The sequence below is a fragment of the Acipenser ruthenus genome, chromosome 30, assembly GCF_902713425.1.
Source record: "Acipenser ruthenus chromosome 30, fAciRut3.2 maternal haplotype, whole genome shotgun sequence".
NCBI classification, from domain to species: Eukaryota; Metazoa; Chordata; class Actinopteri; order Acipenseriformes; family Acipenseridae; genus Acipenser; species Acipenser ruthenus.
In genome coordinates, this window is record NC_081218.1 from 15628806 (window position 1) to 15648106 (window position 19301).

Below are 19301 nucleotides of genomic sequence, written 5' to 3' on the forward strand. Positions count from 1 at the left end.
GACTCCACCTGGATGACATCACAGTGGATGAGCACCTGAAGGACACATACCAGGCAGTGTCCAGGACTGAAGGAAGGTGTGGAGGCTGCAGTGTTCCCGCGGGGTGAGGTAGTAGGTTGTATAGTTTGGTGGGAGGGATAGTATCCCATTCAGGTGATAACTATACAGACTATTGCCTTCCTTGAGGAGCTCACACACACAGAGAGCAGCAGCAGCAGCAGCAGCAGCAAGGGAACGAGCAGGAAGAAGGCCATCTCCAACAGAGGACAACTCTCATTGCTAGAATGTTACTACAATTATTATTATAATAATTAATAATAATTTATTTCTTAGCAGACGCCCTTATCCAGGGCGACTTACAAGATATCACATTATTTTTACATACAATTACCCATTTATACAGTTGGGTTTTAACTGGAGCAATCTAGGTAAAGTACCTTGCTCAAGGGTACAGCAGCAGTGTCCCCACCGGGGATTGAACCCATGACCCTCCGGTCAAGAGTCCAGAGCCCTAACCACTACTCCACACTGCTGCTATTATGATTATTATTATTAATATTATTGTATTTGCAACGTGCATTTTCAATGCAAGGCAGAATAAATAAATATACAAACGTGGTGAGTGGTTAAGTTTTACTATATTATTATGTATGGTTATGTTTATAAAATCTGTGTTATTAAAAACATATAGATAGATAGATAGATAGATAGATAGATAGATAGATAGATAGATAGATAGATAGATAGATAGATAGATAGATACACACACGTATGTCTGAAATGAGACCATGACGTCAGCTTTCAAAACGTTCTGCGACACAAGATTGCACCAACAGAACCAACAGCAAGCTGCTGTTGTTCTCTGATTGGAGGATGCAGACCCCCTTGGTGGAAATGACAGTCTTATTGGGTACAGTCTGGAGCACATTACTTCTGATATGACCTGGTCATGGTTACTGCAATATGAATGTCAGTTAGCATGACCTGCTGTTGTGAAATGAACCTTCCTGTGAAACGAGCCAATACAATCTCTTTTCCTATCAGTTGATATGATCATGTTTTTATGCCTCGTGATGACACTGGGGATTATTTTAATCCCAGCCCAGTTTACTAAATTGTACTAACATGACTACATACAATTAGGGCGATACATTTTAGGGAGGGGGTATTAGGGTTCAGATCAGACTAGTTCATTAAACTTGACCTCATTGTTAAACTTGAGATGGCAGTGAGCAGGGCAACCTGGCAGACCCCCGGGTGGTGGTTATTTATTCACTCTAATAGTATTAAAGGGCTTTCGCCATTTAACCTGCAGCTATGCAGCTGTACAAACAAGTTTTCCTTCAACAAACTCTGAAAGCGCTTTCGTTCTTTTTCTGCAGCAAGCGCTGTGAAGGCCCCCCTCCAGTCGGGTTTCCTCTCGTGAGCTTAATATGCCCCCTAGTGGCAACTACTGTATATGGCAGAGCGGATTGTAATTCTCTGTACAATATCTGGTATGTACAGCTGTGGGCAAAAGTTTTCCATCAGCTCCAATTTTAGGATTGCGTCACACTGTTTTTTTTTTTTTTTTTTGGATAACCTGATGAACATTTAGATATTTTATTTAACATGTAATCCAGCAAAACAAAGTGAAGTCTACCGGAAGCCGTAACAGAAGTACAGTATTTCATGTTAGTTTTCAAAATGTCGCATCTGTCAAAACTACAAATTGTTATGTAATTCAGCATGTTTCAATAAATAATCTATCGCACACATTTTCTGACTGGACTGTAATTCCCAGTAAGGGCTACAGAGTTCCACACTTCCAGTGAAACTTCCTCAGTTCAAACAGAATAGAAAATACTTGTGTGTGTGTGAGAGAGAGAGAGAGAGAGAGAGAGAGAGAGAGAGAGAGAGAGAGAGAGAGAGAGAGAGAGAGAGAGAGAGATCCACACAAATATAATGAGTGAAAAATGACAAAACAGCTGAAAAAATCACTATCAAACTACCAGGCAAGTTCATAAAGAAGATGAGGTTTCATAGAGAAAACTGCAGAGAACGGCACATTTTTTGCAATGCATATTTACACTGTTAGTGCTAAGCACACACGTGCTTGATAACAGTTACACAGTTTACTCATGTCTAAACTGCTTGGGTCAGGGCTGGATGCAGGGCAGTAATTTGCCAACCATGTCAAAAGTTACAGTCCTGTATCACTGCCGATATTGCATTTGATAAAGTCAAAGCAAGTGATATCCCAGAGTACTGCTCGTGTCAGAAGTGCGCGTGTGCTTTCAGGGGTATTGCAGTACAACACACTTTTTTCCATTACGGTACCAGCTGTAGGTTTGGGGTGTTTTCCTTATCATGCGGTGTTTGCTTGATCTGAAACTCCATTCTGTTTGTACCTTTGACCTCAGCTTTTGTTCGGCTGTTTCAAAGCACACAGTTGTTGTTAAATGCAGAAACCAGAGCTGAACAAGTTAATATGGGCTTGAAAACATGCCAAGAGGGGTTTTCAACTCCTTTCTGTTCCTTGTTTGAATCAAAAGGGCCATTCAGAGGCAAACTGAATACAGTCATCCTGTGCACACAACCTCTACATTAACCACAAATACATGCATATACATTAACCACAAATACATACACATACATATTTGTTAACATTATACAGGAACATGATTTGGAAGGCACAGCAGGTTTAATGGTGCACAGTTGCAGAAAATGCACGTACAGGATGATGCTATCAGTTCTGAATAAACTTCCTGTGCCCTATCAGTGTTGGTAATGTGTTGCAAAGACCAAGATATCAAGCTATCCAGCTAGCTGACAGAGGTTATAGTGGGCTCTTGTAAAACCATACAAGGCTTTTAAAGCAAGGTGCAGGAAAGCAGCAGGTCCTGAATCGAGTTACATTTACAGAGAATGACCAAGCCTTAGTGACCGAAACAGAAGAGCAATACATACTGTAGCATCGCGAGTGAAGGAATACAGACATCCACTGCCGTGCCATGATATAATAAAGAATTGCTGCCAGCGTCCAGTCCAGGGCAGTTGAACTGTATACATGTCTGCCACAATAGAGTTTGCATTGAATTCCACAGTCCCCCATCCCCAAGCTTATACAATGCCATTCCTATTTCTTTACCACAGTAAATCAGGTTTTCTGGGATACCCTTCCTCTCACTGCGTTATTATTACTAAGCATTGCTAAATATCTTTTTAGCATTGGATACCACAGTACATGGTTATAAATGCACTGCACTGGCAATGGTTTGGCAAAGATACGGATTCATCATAGACCTTGACTTGTTCAGAGCCAGTATATACAGCACTTCATGGTTGAGATGTAAAGCTGCACAAGGGTCATATGCACAGGATTCAAGACCATACAAGGCAACACATATCGACTAAAAATAGAGACATACGAGAAATAGAGGAAACTGAAAAAAACATCATGCTTTAGTCACAGCCACAACAGAGTCACAATGCACCCAGCTCACCTGTTTAAAACGACCTTGAATTTCGTGCTCATGAAGGTGCACTGGCTCTAGGCAAGCAGGGCTGCTCACAATGCACCCAGCTCACTTGTTTAAAACGACCTTGAATTTCGTGCTCATGAAGGTGCACTGGCTCTAGGCAAGCAGGGCTGCTCACAATGCACCCAGCTCATCTATTTAAAACGACCTTGAATTTCGTGCTCATGAAGGTGCACTGGCTCTAGGCAAGCAGGGCTGCTCACAATGCACCCAGCTCACCTGTTTAAAACGACCTTGAATTTCGTGCTCATGAAGGTGCACTGGCTCTAGGCAAGCAGGGCTGCTGACAATTCCAGCACCTGCAGCTGAGCTGCAAGTTGGGAATGTTCCAATGTCTGGAAGGCCAGCGTTGGAGACAAAGTGCGCACAACACACAGCTAGGGTCGAAGATTCACAGCACCCTCTATATAGAATGAACTCATTTCACTTCATAAAGGCGGATTAAACCAGCTGCATAACGTGACGCTAACATAGTTTAACAAACAACTGACACAAATTCAAAAATGTCACATTTCAAAATCTAACATGAAACACTTCCAGTAGACTTCTGCAAGATCACTTTGCAGCTTCTTTGATTATGTGATGTTAAATAAAAGATCCAAATTATATTCATAGATAGATAGATAGATTAATTAGGTCTCAATCCTGATGTTGTAGGTGATGCAAAACGTTTGTCCATTGCTGTAGGCTGGGTCAAGGAGTATCTGTAGAAAGTGGAAGGGCAAAGTTCAGAGACATCATGCTGGAAAAGCAAGAGCTCTTCATCCTAAAGACCAAGAAGGCCAGACTAAACAAGAATGATTTCAATCGATCCATTAAGCAAAGCATCAGAAAGAAGAGGGAGATCTGCAGAGCGGACAGCAACGATGAAAACAGCAAGACTACAAGGAAGCGCTGGTGCAAATCCGGGCCTCCAGAGCTGAAAAGCATTAAAATATTGGATTAGGCCTTTAAGACCAAACCACACCATACAGTTAGCACATAGGAAAGACAGGGCTCTATATAAAGCAAACAACTGAATCTACCAATAACTAGAAGCTGCCAAACTGGAAACTGAAAGTTTTCTAAGGAACTGGAAGTATTCAGACTAAGAAACGGAAACACAGCTGAGGCCGAAATGGGAGTATGAAACTGCAAGTCGGCAGTTTAAGAGATTGCTTCTTCCTCAGAGACGGGTCACTGACTTCATATTAGGTACAGCAAGAAACAGCAAACTAGGGGCCAGATAGTCAAAGATTTAGCAAATGTATGCAACTCTGCTTGCAGTGCTTGCATTGTGAAATTCAGAAGAGCTAGGCTGCGGAAATGAATACATTTCAATTAATCAGTTTTGCCTTTGGCAGGTTCCACCCACTCCCCAGATAACACGAATGCTGCTTCAACTGCTCCACGGGGTATAGATTATATTTAAAAAAATAGATATTATGATTTGAAATTTGAGTTAAAAACTTCTCAGATTGGAAAATCTGTCAAATCCCACTGAAAAAGGGCGTCCCAAACAGAGAGAAGTCATTGCAACCACTGTGATACAACCATTATGAACAAAATAATAAATAAACACATATGAAATATACCGCAAAAGTATTGGTGGGCTCTGTTATATACAGTATAAATGATACATTCTGAAATATATACATACATATTTACTGTATGAATTTACATGGAAATATGTTTTCACACCCACACATATCTACATCTATATCTATCTCTCAATACACACACACACACACACACACACACACACACACTGCATCTATTAACTTGTTTACTGCAACCACAGACCTTCAGAGGCTGGATTTAAGTTTAGATTAAAATCATTTAGCAAAATTGGTAAGATACATGTTTTGGTACAATTAATATCTGATCAATACATCCTATATTTATTTGGGGGGGAGTTAAGGAAGCTCATATATAAGATGAAGTTATTTCACATGCATTTAGTAAATTGCATAAGACGGCAGAATTTGTGCCTTAAAGAGTATGCAGCTGGTTTGACGTGCTTTCTCCTGAGTTCAGGGGGGCTGCTCTTCAGTTCGAATGTACTGTAAATCAGCTGAACTCTCATTGGTAAACACTGCCAGCTGAGATCGGCTTCGATCTCTCCACTGTGCTGTGAGTGACTTGGGCATCACTGTTGTGTTCCACTGTAGTGGAGCCGGGCAATCCGGGCTCTTTCCAGTGAAAGTATTTATTCCAGAGCTGAGTGTACGCGTCTCTGAATTTCTTTATCCTGAAAGCATACACGATGGGGTTAGCTGCAGAGTTAGCGTGAGTCAAGAGAATGCCACTATAGATGGCGATCTGAGGGACTTCAGTCTGAGGGCTGAAGAACTGAACACTGTTGATGATGTGCAGAGGAAGCCAACACACAGCAAACAAGAACAAGACCACAGCCAGGGACCTCGCCAGTTTCTGTTCCTTCCTGTAATATCTTGTGGATTCTGTGGAGTTGGCCGTGTTCTGGTTCAGCTGTTTTCTGATCCTGTAAAATATTTCCACGTACAAACAAATCATCATCAGCAGGGGGACCAACACCCAGCCGAAGAAGTTCAGGTAGACCATGTAGGTCATGCTAATGACGGATATGAACGTGCAGTTCATGCAGCTGGAGTTCATCGTCTCGTTCCCAAGGCTTGCTTTGTTATTCCACCCGAACATGGGGATGATGCCCAGCACTGTGGAGAGCAGCCAGCAGGCTGCAACTACTGCCCAGGCACGCCGCTGGGTAACAATGGTCTTGTACCTGCAGCAGCAAAACAAAACGACTTCTTGTAAATGTGAGAGAAAGTGTGCACATGCTTACCGTTAGGAAATGATTTCCAGGGTCAGCAGGCTCTGTACTGTACATGTATTTAATAATATATTTATTTATATGTCATGAAAGTAGAGTCAACGCGTTTCAACACTACCGTGTCTTCATCAGGTTCACGAAAAAAAACCTGATGAAGACACGATAGTGTTGAAACGGGTTTTTTGTTTGTTTTTATAATCGTGTTTTTTAATTAATTTTTTGGAAGAAAATAAAACAGTTAAATAATGAATCCTTTTGAAGCAAGATGACAAGAGTGTGACCATGAAAGTCTCTACTGAAACTCTTTTGGTAAGCCATCTCAACTGAAAGTTTTCCTGAAAGAATTTTGAACTTTTGCATTGCCGTAGAGACTCTACTTTCATTACATGTAATTACCTTATACTGGTCAGCACCTCGTCAATATCAAGCATTGTAGTGCACAAATGACCTTTCTTGTTATATTTATTTATATATTTGAATATATTTTGCAGCATACTGTATATTGTCAAATGCATGTGTATTTTCCAAAATGCATTATATTACATTTTGATATATTGCCATTTATTTGGTTTCTGCCAGCAAGATTTTTATTGCTCATTTACGTTGACTTTCCTCCAGGACTTTTACAGTAGTTCTATACAATGAACAACCCCTGGACAGGGACTTCTTTACTTACCTAATTGGGATCTTGACACGTAGATACCTGTCTAATGCAATAGCCAGAAGGGACAGGATTGAGCTCTGAGTTAATATCAGTATGACACAGGAGATGAACAGGCAGGTGTAGAAATGTGTTTCCAGTCCAGCGATAAGGATGATGGCGAGAGGAATGACCACAGCTCCCACGGCTAAGTCTGCCACAGCCAGGGAAACAATGAACAAGAAGGTGGGCTCTCTCAGGGAGTGGTTGAGCCTCACTGCCCCAATGACCAGCAGGTTTCCCAGGCAGGACACGAGCGCGATGACCACCTCAACCACGATATACACAATATCGTCTTCAAGTGCCATGCTGAGGACTTGAATGAGGAGGAAGCTTCTCCTGCCTTCAATGCAAACGTGTTCAGTTCTGTGTGGTTTTCATACAAAGCCTCACTGTTAAATGCAAGGCGCAGACAAATCTTGTTGACTGTTTTTTTGTTGTTGTTTTGTTTTGGAAATCAAAACGCAATTACAGTGAATCATATTCTATAACTTGACAACCAATCACCTTCCTTAAAATCATGTTTTGAGCTCTCATTAGCTGGGCATAAAAAGCCAGTGTTGTTTGAAAAAAATAAAAATCTTCCATGTCATTCATTCCACGGTATTTTGATGTTGCCGTGATGAAATGGATTCTTTTACAGTGTTTCTCTCAAGTGTAATCCAGGCAGTGCTTTTGTCTCATCTGCTGTCTGTCTCTGGCAGCTCAGTTAGCTATCTGACAAGACCTTTATATTTACATTTAACTGAGTGTTGCTTTTTTAGTGGGTGGAGCTAATAACTGAGTGTCACCTGCTTTGTGGGAGGAGCTAACTGCTTGGGGGAGTCATCTTTTCCTGTAGGGTCGTGTGAGAAGCCAAAGCTTAGAGAAAGAGTAACCCCTTCTTTAATCTTTCTTATCACTGGACTCAACACAAGGCTGTGTGTCAAAATAATGAGGAGATAGTGCTGGCAAGCACTACAAAACAAAAGGCACAAAACAAAGCCTAGGCTTGGAATGCACTAACTAAACTGGGGTACGGGTTACCCTGGGGAGAGCTCAACCCTACAGCCCAGCATAAACAAAACAGAAAAAACATTTTGAAATCCCCTGTTTTACCATTGCCATGCTACCAGTATCCCACCCTTGTGCTGGTGCTCTCTCCACTAAAATGCAGAAAGGGCTCTGTTTAAACACCATCCCTCCTGGGGATTACTGATCAATAATGAATTCGTTGTTTGCCAGGTGAGACCAATCCCCATCAGTCTCCCACAATTGTGCCCTTAACAGTTATGGACGTGAAGCTCAATAGAGTCTCCACCATTGAGGGCAAGCTGTTCTAATCTCAGGCCTCGCCAGCCATCATGCCTCATTGACCACGTTACACGATACCTCTTGTGTCATGGCATCGCTTATGGCATAGTTGAATATGATTTTCTTTTGGTGTCGGGTAATTAACATTTACATGTATCAGTTACCGTTGTTCGTTGCTGTTAGAAAATGAATTGGAAACCAATGTTGATGTCTTGTATTTTATCAATAATATTTAATGCGATTACGTTGTTAATGTGTTAGCGCTTTATACAGAGAATACACTGAATTATGTTGAAATAGCACATTGATTCAGTGAAAGTAGAAATGGTACCAACACAAAGAACACATGGAAAATGTAAGGAGAAAGAACCCCGACTCATGGACACCGCAGTGCCGTACTGATATTTGCATGCAGGTCTGTGTGTGGGGTTTTCCTGTCCGGGAAACTGAAAGATACATTTGAATAATACTTGTTTTTGCGTGTGTGCGAGTGTAAGCACTGGACTCATGTTTATGTTTGCGTTTGGAAAATTTGAATAAGAAGAACAATAAACAAAGTTCTTGGGCATGTGGGATGGTTATCAAATTGTTCCAAAATAGACGCCGTGACGACCTGAGTGCAAGTCGTCTAAATGTGACGACTGACCCTGTTACACGATTAAACAAGTAAAAAGCTTCATTGAAACTTCCAAACTGACTTTCATTAGGAGATAAAAAGTTCACTTTTCAAAGTGTTCTGTATTATCATTCTTGTACAACTGTGTGGTATTGAGTTCATGTTGTTTATTGCTGTGTGACTCAGACGTGAGATTGTAACCACAGTCGTTTTAACATTGTTTCAATAAAAACAAACAAACAAAAACAAACTTGAATTGGTTCAATATAAATAAACGTTATTGTGCACGGTGAGTGACGTATTACAGTGTTTGACAGCCCCCGTCGAAAAAGGACGAAGCCAGATATACGAATTCCACTAAAATACCGCCCACCGTTCCCATTCAAACAGCTGCAGCAGTACATTTGAATTCTGTTTCAGTATTTAAGTTATTCAAATACCCTTCGTGTCTTTAACCCTAAATATGCCACTATACATTAACAAGGCTTTGACCGTGGTATGTCGCACTTTTACATTCCAGCACATCTGCAGCCATTATAGTTTTATAAAACATAAACTTACTTACTTAGGCATGTTGACACGCTGATACGTGTCTAATGAGATAGCCGGAAGGGACAGCACTGAGCTTTCGGTTTATTATTTTAAAATGTGTTCGCACTTGTCTGGGTGGGGCGGGGGTGCGACCACGGCTCCCACACTGAGCCCCGCCGCCCCCGCCAGCTTCAGCTTCACTCAGCCACTGACCAGCAGGTCGCCCAGGCAACACACCGCGGAAATGACCACCGGAGGTCGCGGCCTGGGCTTTCCACTGTCTATAAATATGTTATTAATTCATGTTATTATTTTAAAAACATTATGAACTTTAACTTGCTATGTATTTTGATTTCCTCTCCAAGCAAACAGGAGTTGAAGATTGTGTTTTTTGTTTTGTTTTGTTTTGTTTTTGGCTTGAATTTTGCTTATTAACGTTAATTAAAATAGTAATATTATTGGTCTTATATTTAGATCAACAAAGTCGTTTATGTTAAGGAAATATTTGAAAGTTATATTTTCCAGGAGAACCCTGTGTGTTTGTTACGATAATAATAATAATAATAATAATAATAATAATAATAATAATAATAATAATAATAATAATAATAATAATAAAAATAAACTATACGAAGCACTGAATGGTAAGCAAACTATAGCGCTGCTTTCAGTCTGTGCATCTCTTATGACACCTTGTGGCTACAAAAAATAATTACAGGCAGGTTTCAGTAAAATAACCATGCACTTATAAACACGAGAAGGCTGGGCGCGAACTGGCGAACTATATATATATATATATATATATATATATATATATATATATATATATATATAACTAAAACTCAGTAAAACATTAACATTACAAAACTCCCTTTACGATCCTAATAAGTAGCTGATAAGGTACCTTGGTCTGCTGCCTCTGTTTGTCTAGCTGATGATAATTCACTCATGTAAAAGCTAACCGCTGCCAGATGTTACACCTGAGACCTGCTGCAGTGCGAATCCTGCTCACTACACTTACAATGCAATCGCTGCTGCTCCCAGTAAAAGCTGTTCAAGGTTCTGCACACAAAGGTGTACGAGATTAAACAGGAGCGCGCCTGCCTTACACAGTGCCAGGCTGGCAAAACATTCCTGCTGGCACGGTACTGTAGGGATCGTTCACACGCGGCTACATACAATCGACAACCAGATTTACTCCTTTAAAATGTCAATGCCAGGATAACTGGGTAACGCTTTATATCAAGAGTCTCTAATTACTGCGTGTTTACATGGCAGTTATAGTACAGACATGTGCATTTACACATACTTATAATGTTATTGTGCATAGTTACTACAGCATTTTTCTGTTCTCAAGCAAAAGTACTTATGAGAAAAAAAGTCATACAAAATATACAACCGGTGTATATTACAAGAATATTTTATTCCAAAAAAATGATAATAAACGTAAACAAGTCAGGCAGGTGTTCCAACATGAACATTATGGCTACTTATAAAGTAGTTTTAACTTTTAAAAAAGAATAAAGGTAATCCTTAGATTTACAGACATATTTCCAAAGCCTGACGACTTTCCACTTTTCTCAGCATCTACGATTGTAAACTAGATTTCATAATGGCAGTTTCACTTAAAAAAAAAAAAGTGACACACAGTTCAACCCGATCAGAACTCTGATTAAATTTACAAGCAAGCGTTTTTTCAGATCTTAGCGTTTGACAGTGCAAGTTACAAGGTTAGTAAATACTCAGTATTTATGGTTTTTTCTTCCAGGGGTGCTTCCCTGACAGTCCTCTCTATCATTTGCTCCCTCTCTTGATCTCTCCCTGTAGCCTGCTCAGAATGAAATCGCTGAACTGGTAGGTGAGCTTCCTCTTCACCTTGGAGATCTCCCCGGTCCGGGAGTAATTCCTCAAAGCTCGGGCCATCTTCTGGTAAGTCATGGTCTTCCGGTTGCCTTTCCTCCGCCCCCACATCTCGGCGAGTTTCTCCTTGTTCTGTGAGGAGAACTGAAACCTGCCGCTGTGGGACTGCACCCACCAGACGCAGGGTCGCATCTCCGGGGTCTGGAGCATCTCGTAGAGAAACTGGAAGAGGCGCTCTTTCTTTTTACCTGGGCGTTTGAGAAGAGAGACAGAAAGACCTGTTAGTTACAAAGACCTGTTAGTTACAAAGACCTTGTGCGATGCCCGTGCTGAGATCTGCAGGAGAAACAGCGGGCGCCGGTGACAATGCTGCTCATGCGAGTAAGATTCATTTTTAAAACCTTGCTGTGGGCTTGTGGAGTTTATAGAACCTCACGGTAGATTTGACTAAACACGAACCCCACAAAAAACACACTTTTGTAAATGCTGTTACAGCAGTTGCATATCAGTGATTGTATCTAGTATGACAATTGCATTAATTAAACATGAATTCATTTTTATTTCATTTTTGAATGCTGAAACAAATATCCTTACATTATTAAAAGCACAAAAGAAAAGCCCATGCTATGATGTGATCAGATGGAATGGCACTGTAGTGCAAGCACAGCTGAGCCATGGTCAACTGCAGATCAGCCCTGGTAAACTTCCATCACTTCAATGCTTTCCATATGACATCACACAGGAATCTCCAAATAAATGCACGCCTGCAATTGGTTTAGAAGAACGCATACCAATGGGGGATGTTAGCTGGGGACTGCTGGGGTTTTTCTTTGCTCTTCTGTCCAAGGTGGGGATGTCATTGTCATTGGATGCAGAGATCATGGACTGGGAGTCTGAATCGCTGCTTGGACACACTTCATACCCAGACTGGCAGTGGCCCTGCAGAGAGTTCAGAAGGGCGTTAGGGGGCTCAGTATACAGAGTCATTCAGGGATGGGTGGAGGAATGTGCTGTGCAGCACTAGGGCACCATGTGAAGCAAGCATCAAGTATTACTGCAAATGGATACAGAGGCTAATCAACTGTACATCACACGAGCATGACATCACACGAGCATGACCTCACACGAGCATGACATCACACGACCACGACATCACACGACCACGACATCACACGACCATGACCTCACACGACCACGACCTCACACGAGCATGACATCACACGACCACGACATCACACGACCACGACCTCACACGACCATGACCTCACACGACCATGACCTCACACGACCATGAGGTCACACGACCATGACATCACACGACCATGACATCACATGCCTTATCACAGCTGAGTGCTGCTGAAACCTTGAAAGCCTGAAGTGTTTCCACCTGTATACCATGCAAGGGTTAGAAACGCACACTAGTTGAGCACTCAGTGTCGGCTTTCAGAACTACCCTCAATGAAATGCTCTTCATGATCAGGAGTTTAAACAACAGACCTGCAGACTCGGGTCAGACTTATTCATGCTGTGATGAGAAGTCGTCAAAGAGCAGATTTTTTTCTAACCGTCATTAAAAGTTAACAAACTGAAAGCTGACTTCTTGAAAGCCTCTTTGTTTTCTAATCTGGTAAACTGATATGCTGTACTCACCCACTCGACGCTGGCAGTGCTGTGCCAGGCAGGGGCTTGCGCTTGCCCACAGTATTCAGAGCTGGGGTTTGAAAGCGTGCTGTAAAGATGCCACTCGTAGGGAAACCGTCCAGACCAGCTGTTCTCTAATAAAACAAAAGCAGACTCTAACTTTATGAACAGCAAACAAGCCTACAACTATATTTACTTAAACATAAAAAATACCCTAGATACACGAAACACACGTTTTGATGCATACTTTGCAGAATTTATACAATGTAGAAAGATTCAGTAAATCACTGTCTCAGTGCGGCTACACCCCAGACTGAACCATGGGATTTGCATGCTGTGCTGATGTGATCATCAGTTTAATTTGCTTATCGGGTTACGCTGGTTTGAATACATGGCAACAGATTTACCAGCAGTCCCCCAGTAAGACGCTTCACTCTGTCTGGAGTAGCAGCATTGAAAACGTTGATCTCTGTTTTTGCAGCTGCACAGAAATGTGAGTTGTTTGTATATTTTCTTTAATCAAGTCGCTGTAAACCTTAGCAGAAATTGCTCATACTGCACTGTGGTATGCAAAATTCTCATGTCAGAGAAAAAAAGGCTGATCCCAGCCAGAATAACACCATGTTCTCTTAACAGCAACTGGTTTTACTTGTGCATACATTTGAACAAGATATATTGAATTCTCTGATTATATATATATATATATATATATATATATATATATATATATATATATATATATATATATATATATATAATTCTCTGAGGTGTCGCGTCTCTGTCGAGTTGTTTGTTTTTATGTAGACTTTACACTCACTTTATCAGGTCAGAAATGAGTTTGTTTCAAGGCGACTGGAACAGCGTGTACTGTAAATACACGGGCTGAGCGAGCTCATGGTAACTGTACACATGAAGTGTGATTCAATAACGGCATGCCTGTTGTGACTGCGGAGTGCGTTTCCAGCAGCGTTCTGGAAAGTCCCTCTCTTACCTATAAACCGGGTTTCTTCCTCATTCCAGCAGCAATCTCCTGGCTCAGGCTGGACCTCAGCCAGGTGTGCACTCGTACTTCTCTGTTCATTTAAATACTCTTCAATGACATCCAGGTCCATGTCCGCCACAGCAAACGAGTTGGACGAGTCTGAGTCACTGCTGGTGCCGCCATCACAGCAGGGAGAGAAGGGGAGCTGTGCAAAGCACACCACTGTTAAATATACATAGATAGATAGAGAGATAGATACTACACCTGCAAACAAGCACACATTGATGGGACTGAGCTCCTGCAAACAAGCACGCATTGATGGGACTGAGCTCCTGCAAACAAACACGCATTAATGAGACTGAGCTCCTGCAAACAAACATGCATTAATGTGACTGAGCTCCTGCAAACAGGCACGCATTAATGTGACTGAGCTCCTGCAAACAAACATGCATTAATGTGACTAAGCTTATCAGATGCATGGACTTTTTATTTATTAATGTTATTATTTGCTTAAAAACAAATGTGACATGGAAAAATATTCTCTATGCAAGTTCGCTTTGAGAAGAATCTAAACGAAGATGCATGTGATAAAATAAATCAGTAGAAATTAATTCGTTAATGAATGAATGAATGAATTCATTAATCAAGCAACTTCTTTAACTATTGTCTTAGCCCCCATAAAACAGAAGTATAGCGATTATACGAGTAATGACTTTAAATTCTATATACATCTACAGTACTATATAGTACTTACCATAGTAACAGTTTGTAGGGAGGCCAACATCTGGAAACAATCTGAAAAAAGAGATTAATGAACAATTATTATTATTATTATTATTATTATTATTATTATTATTATTATTATTATTATTATTATTATTATTATTATTATTAGGAATACAATTAGCAATTCTAAATAAATAACAAATAGTTTGAATAATACAACAATTTACAGTTAAAATCTGCAAAATGAAACACGACAAGGTACCTTGAATGAAAAAGGAATAAAAAGGAGTGTGGAATTCACCCTCTCAGTGTGTTCTTAGAAAACAGAGCGAACAGGCTGTGCTGCTGTGTGTGTAGAAGAGGAAGCAAGGCGATTACGTCCAATACCGGGCTTCACTTCTCCTGCACTGAGCGCTCGTTTATACCGCAGTTTTATATCGTGCTTCCAAAATCCCCTCATGTTCCCTGCCAAGCAGGCGTCCAATCTTGCGTTGATTCTTATCAAGTTATGCAAAGTTTCTCAGACAATCAAACTGACAAGCAGATTAACAACCCCTTCTTATCTGCTACCTGGGGCAGTTCCTGGTCGGGTTCCACTTTGGGAACTGTGTAATATTCCATGGCTCTGCCCTCCGTGTTATTGTGTTTGGTTATTGTTGTTTGCTCCATGAAAAGGGGTTAATGCTTCTATCGCGTAGGGTTCTGCTAATGTACTAGTAGCAGCCGTACTGTGATATTACTGATATGTATGAGTTTTTAATGTAATGATAATGCCAGGTCATTTCCAGTCACTGAATATATAGGAGGCACTTCTGCTAGTTTATTCAATGGTAACGCATTAACAAATGTTTTTAAGGGTCTGCAAAAACTGTTCAGCAAACATGAGAGGCTTGCACTGCTGCATGTAATTATGGCATGTAACTGAAAAGCAAGTCCTGAACTTACAAAAAAAAAACACTGATTTGAATAATTACAATAAGAACCATTCAGAGTCAAATACCATCAGAGGTATCACAAGTGAAGGGGCAGCGCAGACAATGTAAACTGTAATCTGAACAGGTTTCATTTCCATTTACTTTTCATTTAGCGTTATTTGATTTATTGTACAGCGTTTTGATGGGTCCCATCGCGATGTTGTTTTTATGGTTTTATTGGGAAGTGCCTTGGGGTCAAATACGTTGTATAAGTGTAGGTTTTATTATTATTTATTATTATAACATATACAACTCATGAAGAGCTCATACTTCAAAGGCAGATTTCATGACCTCGGTTCTGAGCTCCCTTCGGACAGGGTGAGGTGCCCCCTGCAGTGCTATTGTGTTTTCGTCGTTTGATTTGATCTGATTCATTTCTCTCGGGCACTGCAGAACTGCTCTGGGTAGCGATGGTATCCCCCTGCTGTCACGCATGTGACAGGACAGCCGATAAAACCAGGGGTCCAACCAATAACAAATAGATCTAGACCATTATTACTGAGGCAGAACTGCTACTAAAGTGTCTTTGATTGAGAATCGGGTGGGTATGTTTTGTATACAGTTAGCACTTGGATATGAGACACTCAGATACTCGTCAGTCACGTTTTACCATCCTTGTCTTAAGAAACAAATCGATTCTATTATATACTGGAACAAATTAACACACTTACCGTCACACACGCGATTTCTGACTCCGTCACCAGTTTTCTGATACAAAGCCCATCCCTTCAATGTTATAATTTATTTGATTATCCGTCACAGGCCAGCTTTTTCCTCACATGCGCAGATCGGGGTGTCTTTCTTGCGCAGTTACACAGCGCTTCCTCCAGTTTCACCAGACGAAAATGCAGCAACAAAGCGAACGAGACCATCTACTGTGATGTAAAACAGTTAATCATTAAACAGTTGTAGATACTGTGATGTATTGTTTTTAAATCTGTGATCTTTAGTTGTTTTTGTGCATTTTCGTTTGCAAGTGAACTGTGGCATCAGGGCCTTATCGAGCACTATATTCTGCAATTTTGAAGACTGACTTTGGATACTGTTTTAATTCTGGAAACTGCGTTGTTCTTTTATTTTAAATCTTTTGCTAAATCACATTGCCTTTCATGCAGTTCTGCGCATGGGTAACATTTTAATTTAATTTTGCTGTTGGGTCATTAACGGGTAATTTTACATACTGCTACAATACCTACCAGATTTAAAAGAATGTCCTGTATTACACTCCACGTGTCCAGTCATCTCTTTTGGCAAGTGATATTTTCAGAGTCCTATCGTTCTGAATTAAAATACTTCTGTTTGAAAATATAGTACCAACAAAACCAACTACAGTACATCTAAATAGAAGCCTACTTATTTTAAAACAGTGCTTTCAGCTATGTAGTTTTGACATTGTAACTTTTTTTGTATTCCCTGAAAACGGACAAGGGTTGGAACAGGTCAAAATGAAAGATTCAGTTATGCGTCACACTCTTTTAACCTTCACTGAAGTCAAAATGTGACAGGGTCGGAGATGTGAGTGCTGACTGTATATTCTTTCAGAATATAGTCCTAAATGACGCAATGCAATCCCATATTCACATTGAGGCATATTGTAGGAACAATGCAATTACTAATTAAAGTGGCAATTACTATTTTTTTTTTTTGCCACAATACTTACTCTCCTCAAACAGAAGAGCGCTTTACAGGTGTCAACAGCGCGCAGCCACACAAAGACCGATAAGGCTGGTCTAATACAAGAAAAGCATTGTATTAACAATCCATACGTGAGGCGGAAAGTAAGGGTTTCAAAATAAAAGGAACTGGGTAAATCGCTCAATATAAAACGGATTACATAAAAAAAAAAACTGATAAGGAAAACAAAAAGTCGTGTCAGTTGTAATCATATTGAAACAACCGTGTCTGTTTTGTTTTATCAAGTGTTCAGTGGTGCTAAACAATAAACTGTAATAAAAGCAGGCAACCGTTTCTGCGAGAGGTCTTTGTTGCGTGTTTTGTTATATTATCCACATTGCGAATCGGATCCCTCAGGGGCTAATCGGGGGCCCATGTTACTAATGTTAGGGGTGTATTAATTACTCTAAATATTATACAGCTGTTTTATAAAAGTTTAAACCAAGCACGATTTGACAGCAAGGGTTTCAAATCTATTCCCCTGTGTATAGCTTTAGTACCCTCTCTATAGCAATGTTTCGTTCAGCTCTTTTTTTAAAAATGTACACTACACAACGCATTGCGATTGTTACAGGTCGTGGGTTGAAACCCAGGAGCCTGAGATTTAAGAAAGGCTATTTCATTAACCAACCGTGCCAAAACGAAACGTTATTGCAGCGTTTCATTTATCTTCCCTGGATTACGACTTCTACCGAAGCATCCAGAAATCAGCATCTTGAATTTCAGGGATTTCCTCGGCTAATATGGTGACTGTCGTATCATGTTTATCAACACCAATGAGCACCATGGATATTTCACCTGAAGGAATTTCCTCATGTCTTGTAATTCACTACAGCGTCGTTTTTTGTCGTATCGTGTTTATCAACACCAATGAGCACCATGGATATTTCGCCTGAAGGAATTTCCTCATGTCTTGTAATTCACCACAGTGTCGTTTTTTGTCGTATCATGTTTATCAACACCAATGAGCACCATGGATATTTCGCCTGAAGGAATTTCCTCATGTCTTGTAATTCACTACAGTGTCGTTTTTTTCCCCCACCTGCAGAAGCTCAGTTGGTATTTTCCCCATTTGGAACTTCCACGCTGCCTTTATGATTATTATTTTTTTAACCGGGATTTCCCCTTTAACTTTTAAAGGGATTTGCTAAGCCTGTTTGAGCCTCTAAGACGCTCGTGCAGATCCAGGTAATCACTTACAGGTGTGGTACAAACATTAGCATAACAGTATTTCCACAAGCCCTGTATTGTTCTGCTGTTGACCGTTCTGTTCCCCATGCTCGTTATTCCTCTAAGTCAGAAGATGCCCTGTTATCCCGATCTGGTATTACGAGCTCACTTCCTGTGCAGACTTTCCTGTGTCCAGCATACAGAACGGGCCTGAGGTTCACCACAGGAAGTCCCTGACCATACTGTGTGGATAACACGCCAGCGTTGCTCGTGACAATTCATATGAACATTTTCCATATATATTTTGTTCTTATTTTACAAAGTGAGTGTGGGGTACAATAAATGAACCGTGAACGAAAACAAAACAAAACAGTGTCCCCTCTTTCAATCACTGTCGTGGAGAGCCGCAGTTAAGAGGCAGTGGTGTACCCTCCCTATTACAGTGAGAGTGAAATGGCGTTATTGGGCAAACAGGGTTTCCGAACATGCCTTCTTATCACTGGCTCCGCAGTATAATGGGCCGCATTGCATTTGAAACCACCAATGTTGAGACATGCTTAGTCAGTGAAATTCAACCTGCAGCTTCATTAAGGGTAGGTTATTGCATTACGTTTTGTGCATTCTGTACAAATATGCAAAGTGCCACTAATAAGTGTGGAGTAGTGGTTAGGGCTCTGGACTTTTAACCGGAAGGTCGTGGGTTCAATCCCTGGTAGGGGACACTGCTGCTGTACCCTTGAGCAAGGTACTTTACCTAGATTGCTCCAGTAAAAAAACCCAACTGTATAAATGGATAATTGTATGTAAAAAAATAATGTGATA

At 40.7% G+C, this 19301-nt stretch overlaps 2 protein-coding genes across 6 annotated transcripts; both read right to left on the reverse strand.

Annotated features, from left to right (window-relative positions):
• Nucleotides 1-837: 837 nt before the first annotated feature.
• Nucleotides 838-9556, reverse strand: LOC117965982 (adenosine receptor A1-like). Of its 2 annotated transcripts, none has more exons than XM_059004897.1 (2): nt 9487-9556; nt 838-6264 (listed from the first exon to the last, which is right to left on the reverse strand). In XM_059004897.1, exons 1-2 carry the CDS (start codon nt 9492-9494, stop codon nt 5583-5585), a joined length of 690 nt encoding a protein of 229 aa, XP_058860880.1. In that variant the 5' UTR covers nt 9495-9556; the 3' UTR covers nt 838-5582. The 2 variants fall into 2 exon arrangements, with proteins under 2 accessions (XP_058860880.1, XP_034767080.2); XM_034911189.2 differs by lacking the exon at nt 9487-9556 and adding an exon at nt 6989-7986.
• Nucleotides 9557-10856: 1300 nt separating this feature from the next.
• On the reverse strand, nt 10857-18557 carry LOC117965956 (transcription factor Spi-C-like). Of its 4 annotated transcripts, XM_059005057.1 has the most exons (7): nt 18352-18557; nt 16307-16510; nt 14690-14730; nt 13945-14140; nt 12963-13087; nt 12104-12251; nt 10857-11560 (listed from the first exon to the last, which is right to left on the reverse strand). In XM_059005057.1, exons 3-7 carry the CDS (start codon nt 14717-14719, stop codon nt 11247-11249), a joined length of 813 nt encoding a protein of 270 aa, XP_058861040.1. In that variant the 5' UTR covers nt 14720-14730; nt 16307-16510; nt 18352-18557; the 3' UTR covers nt 10857-11246. The 4 variants fall into 4 exon arrangements, with proteins under 4 accessions (XP_058861040.1, XP_058861041.1, XP_058861039.1 ...); XM_059005058.1 differs by lacking the exons at nt 16307-16510; nt 18352-18557 and adding an exon at nt 14963-15249; XM_059005056.1 differs by lacking the exons at nt 16307-16510; nt 18352-18557 and adding an exon at nt 14924-15094.
• Nucleotides 18558-19301: the final 744 nt, after the last annotated feature.

What these genes read in the sequence shown, in the direction of transcription:
- LOC117965982 (XM_034911189.2), bottom strand. Translation starts at nt 7,320, where the DNA reads ATGGCACTTGAAGACGATATTGTGTATATCGTGGTTGAGGTGGTCATC. An exon ending in CGTGTCAAGATCCCAATTAG is followed by an intron (nt 6,265 to 6,988) that starts GTAAGTAAAGAA and finishes TTGCTGCTGCAG; the next exon opens with GTACAAGACCATTGTTACCC.
- LOC117965956 (XM_059005057.1), bottom strand. Translation starts at nt 14,719, where the DNA reads ATGTTGGCCTCCCTACAAACTGTTACTATG. An exon ending in CCCTACAAACTGTTACTATG is followed by an intron (nt 14,141 to 14,689) that starts GTAAGTACTATA and finishes TGCTTTGCACAG; the next exon opens with CTCCCCTTCTCTCCCTGCTG. An exon ending in GGAAGAAACCCGGTTTATAG is followed by an intron (nt 13,088 to 13,944) that starts GTAAGAGAGGGA and finishes TTGTTTTATTAG; the next exon opens with AGAACAGCTGGTCTGGACGG.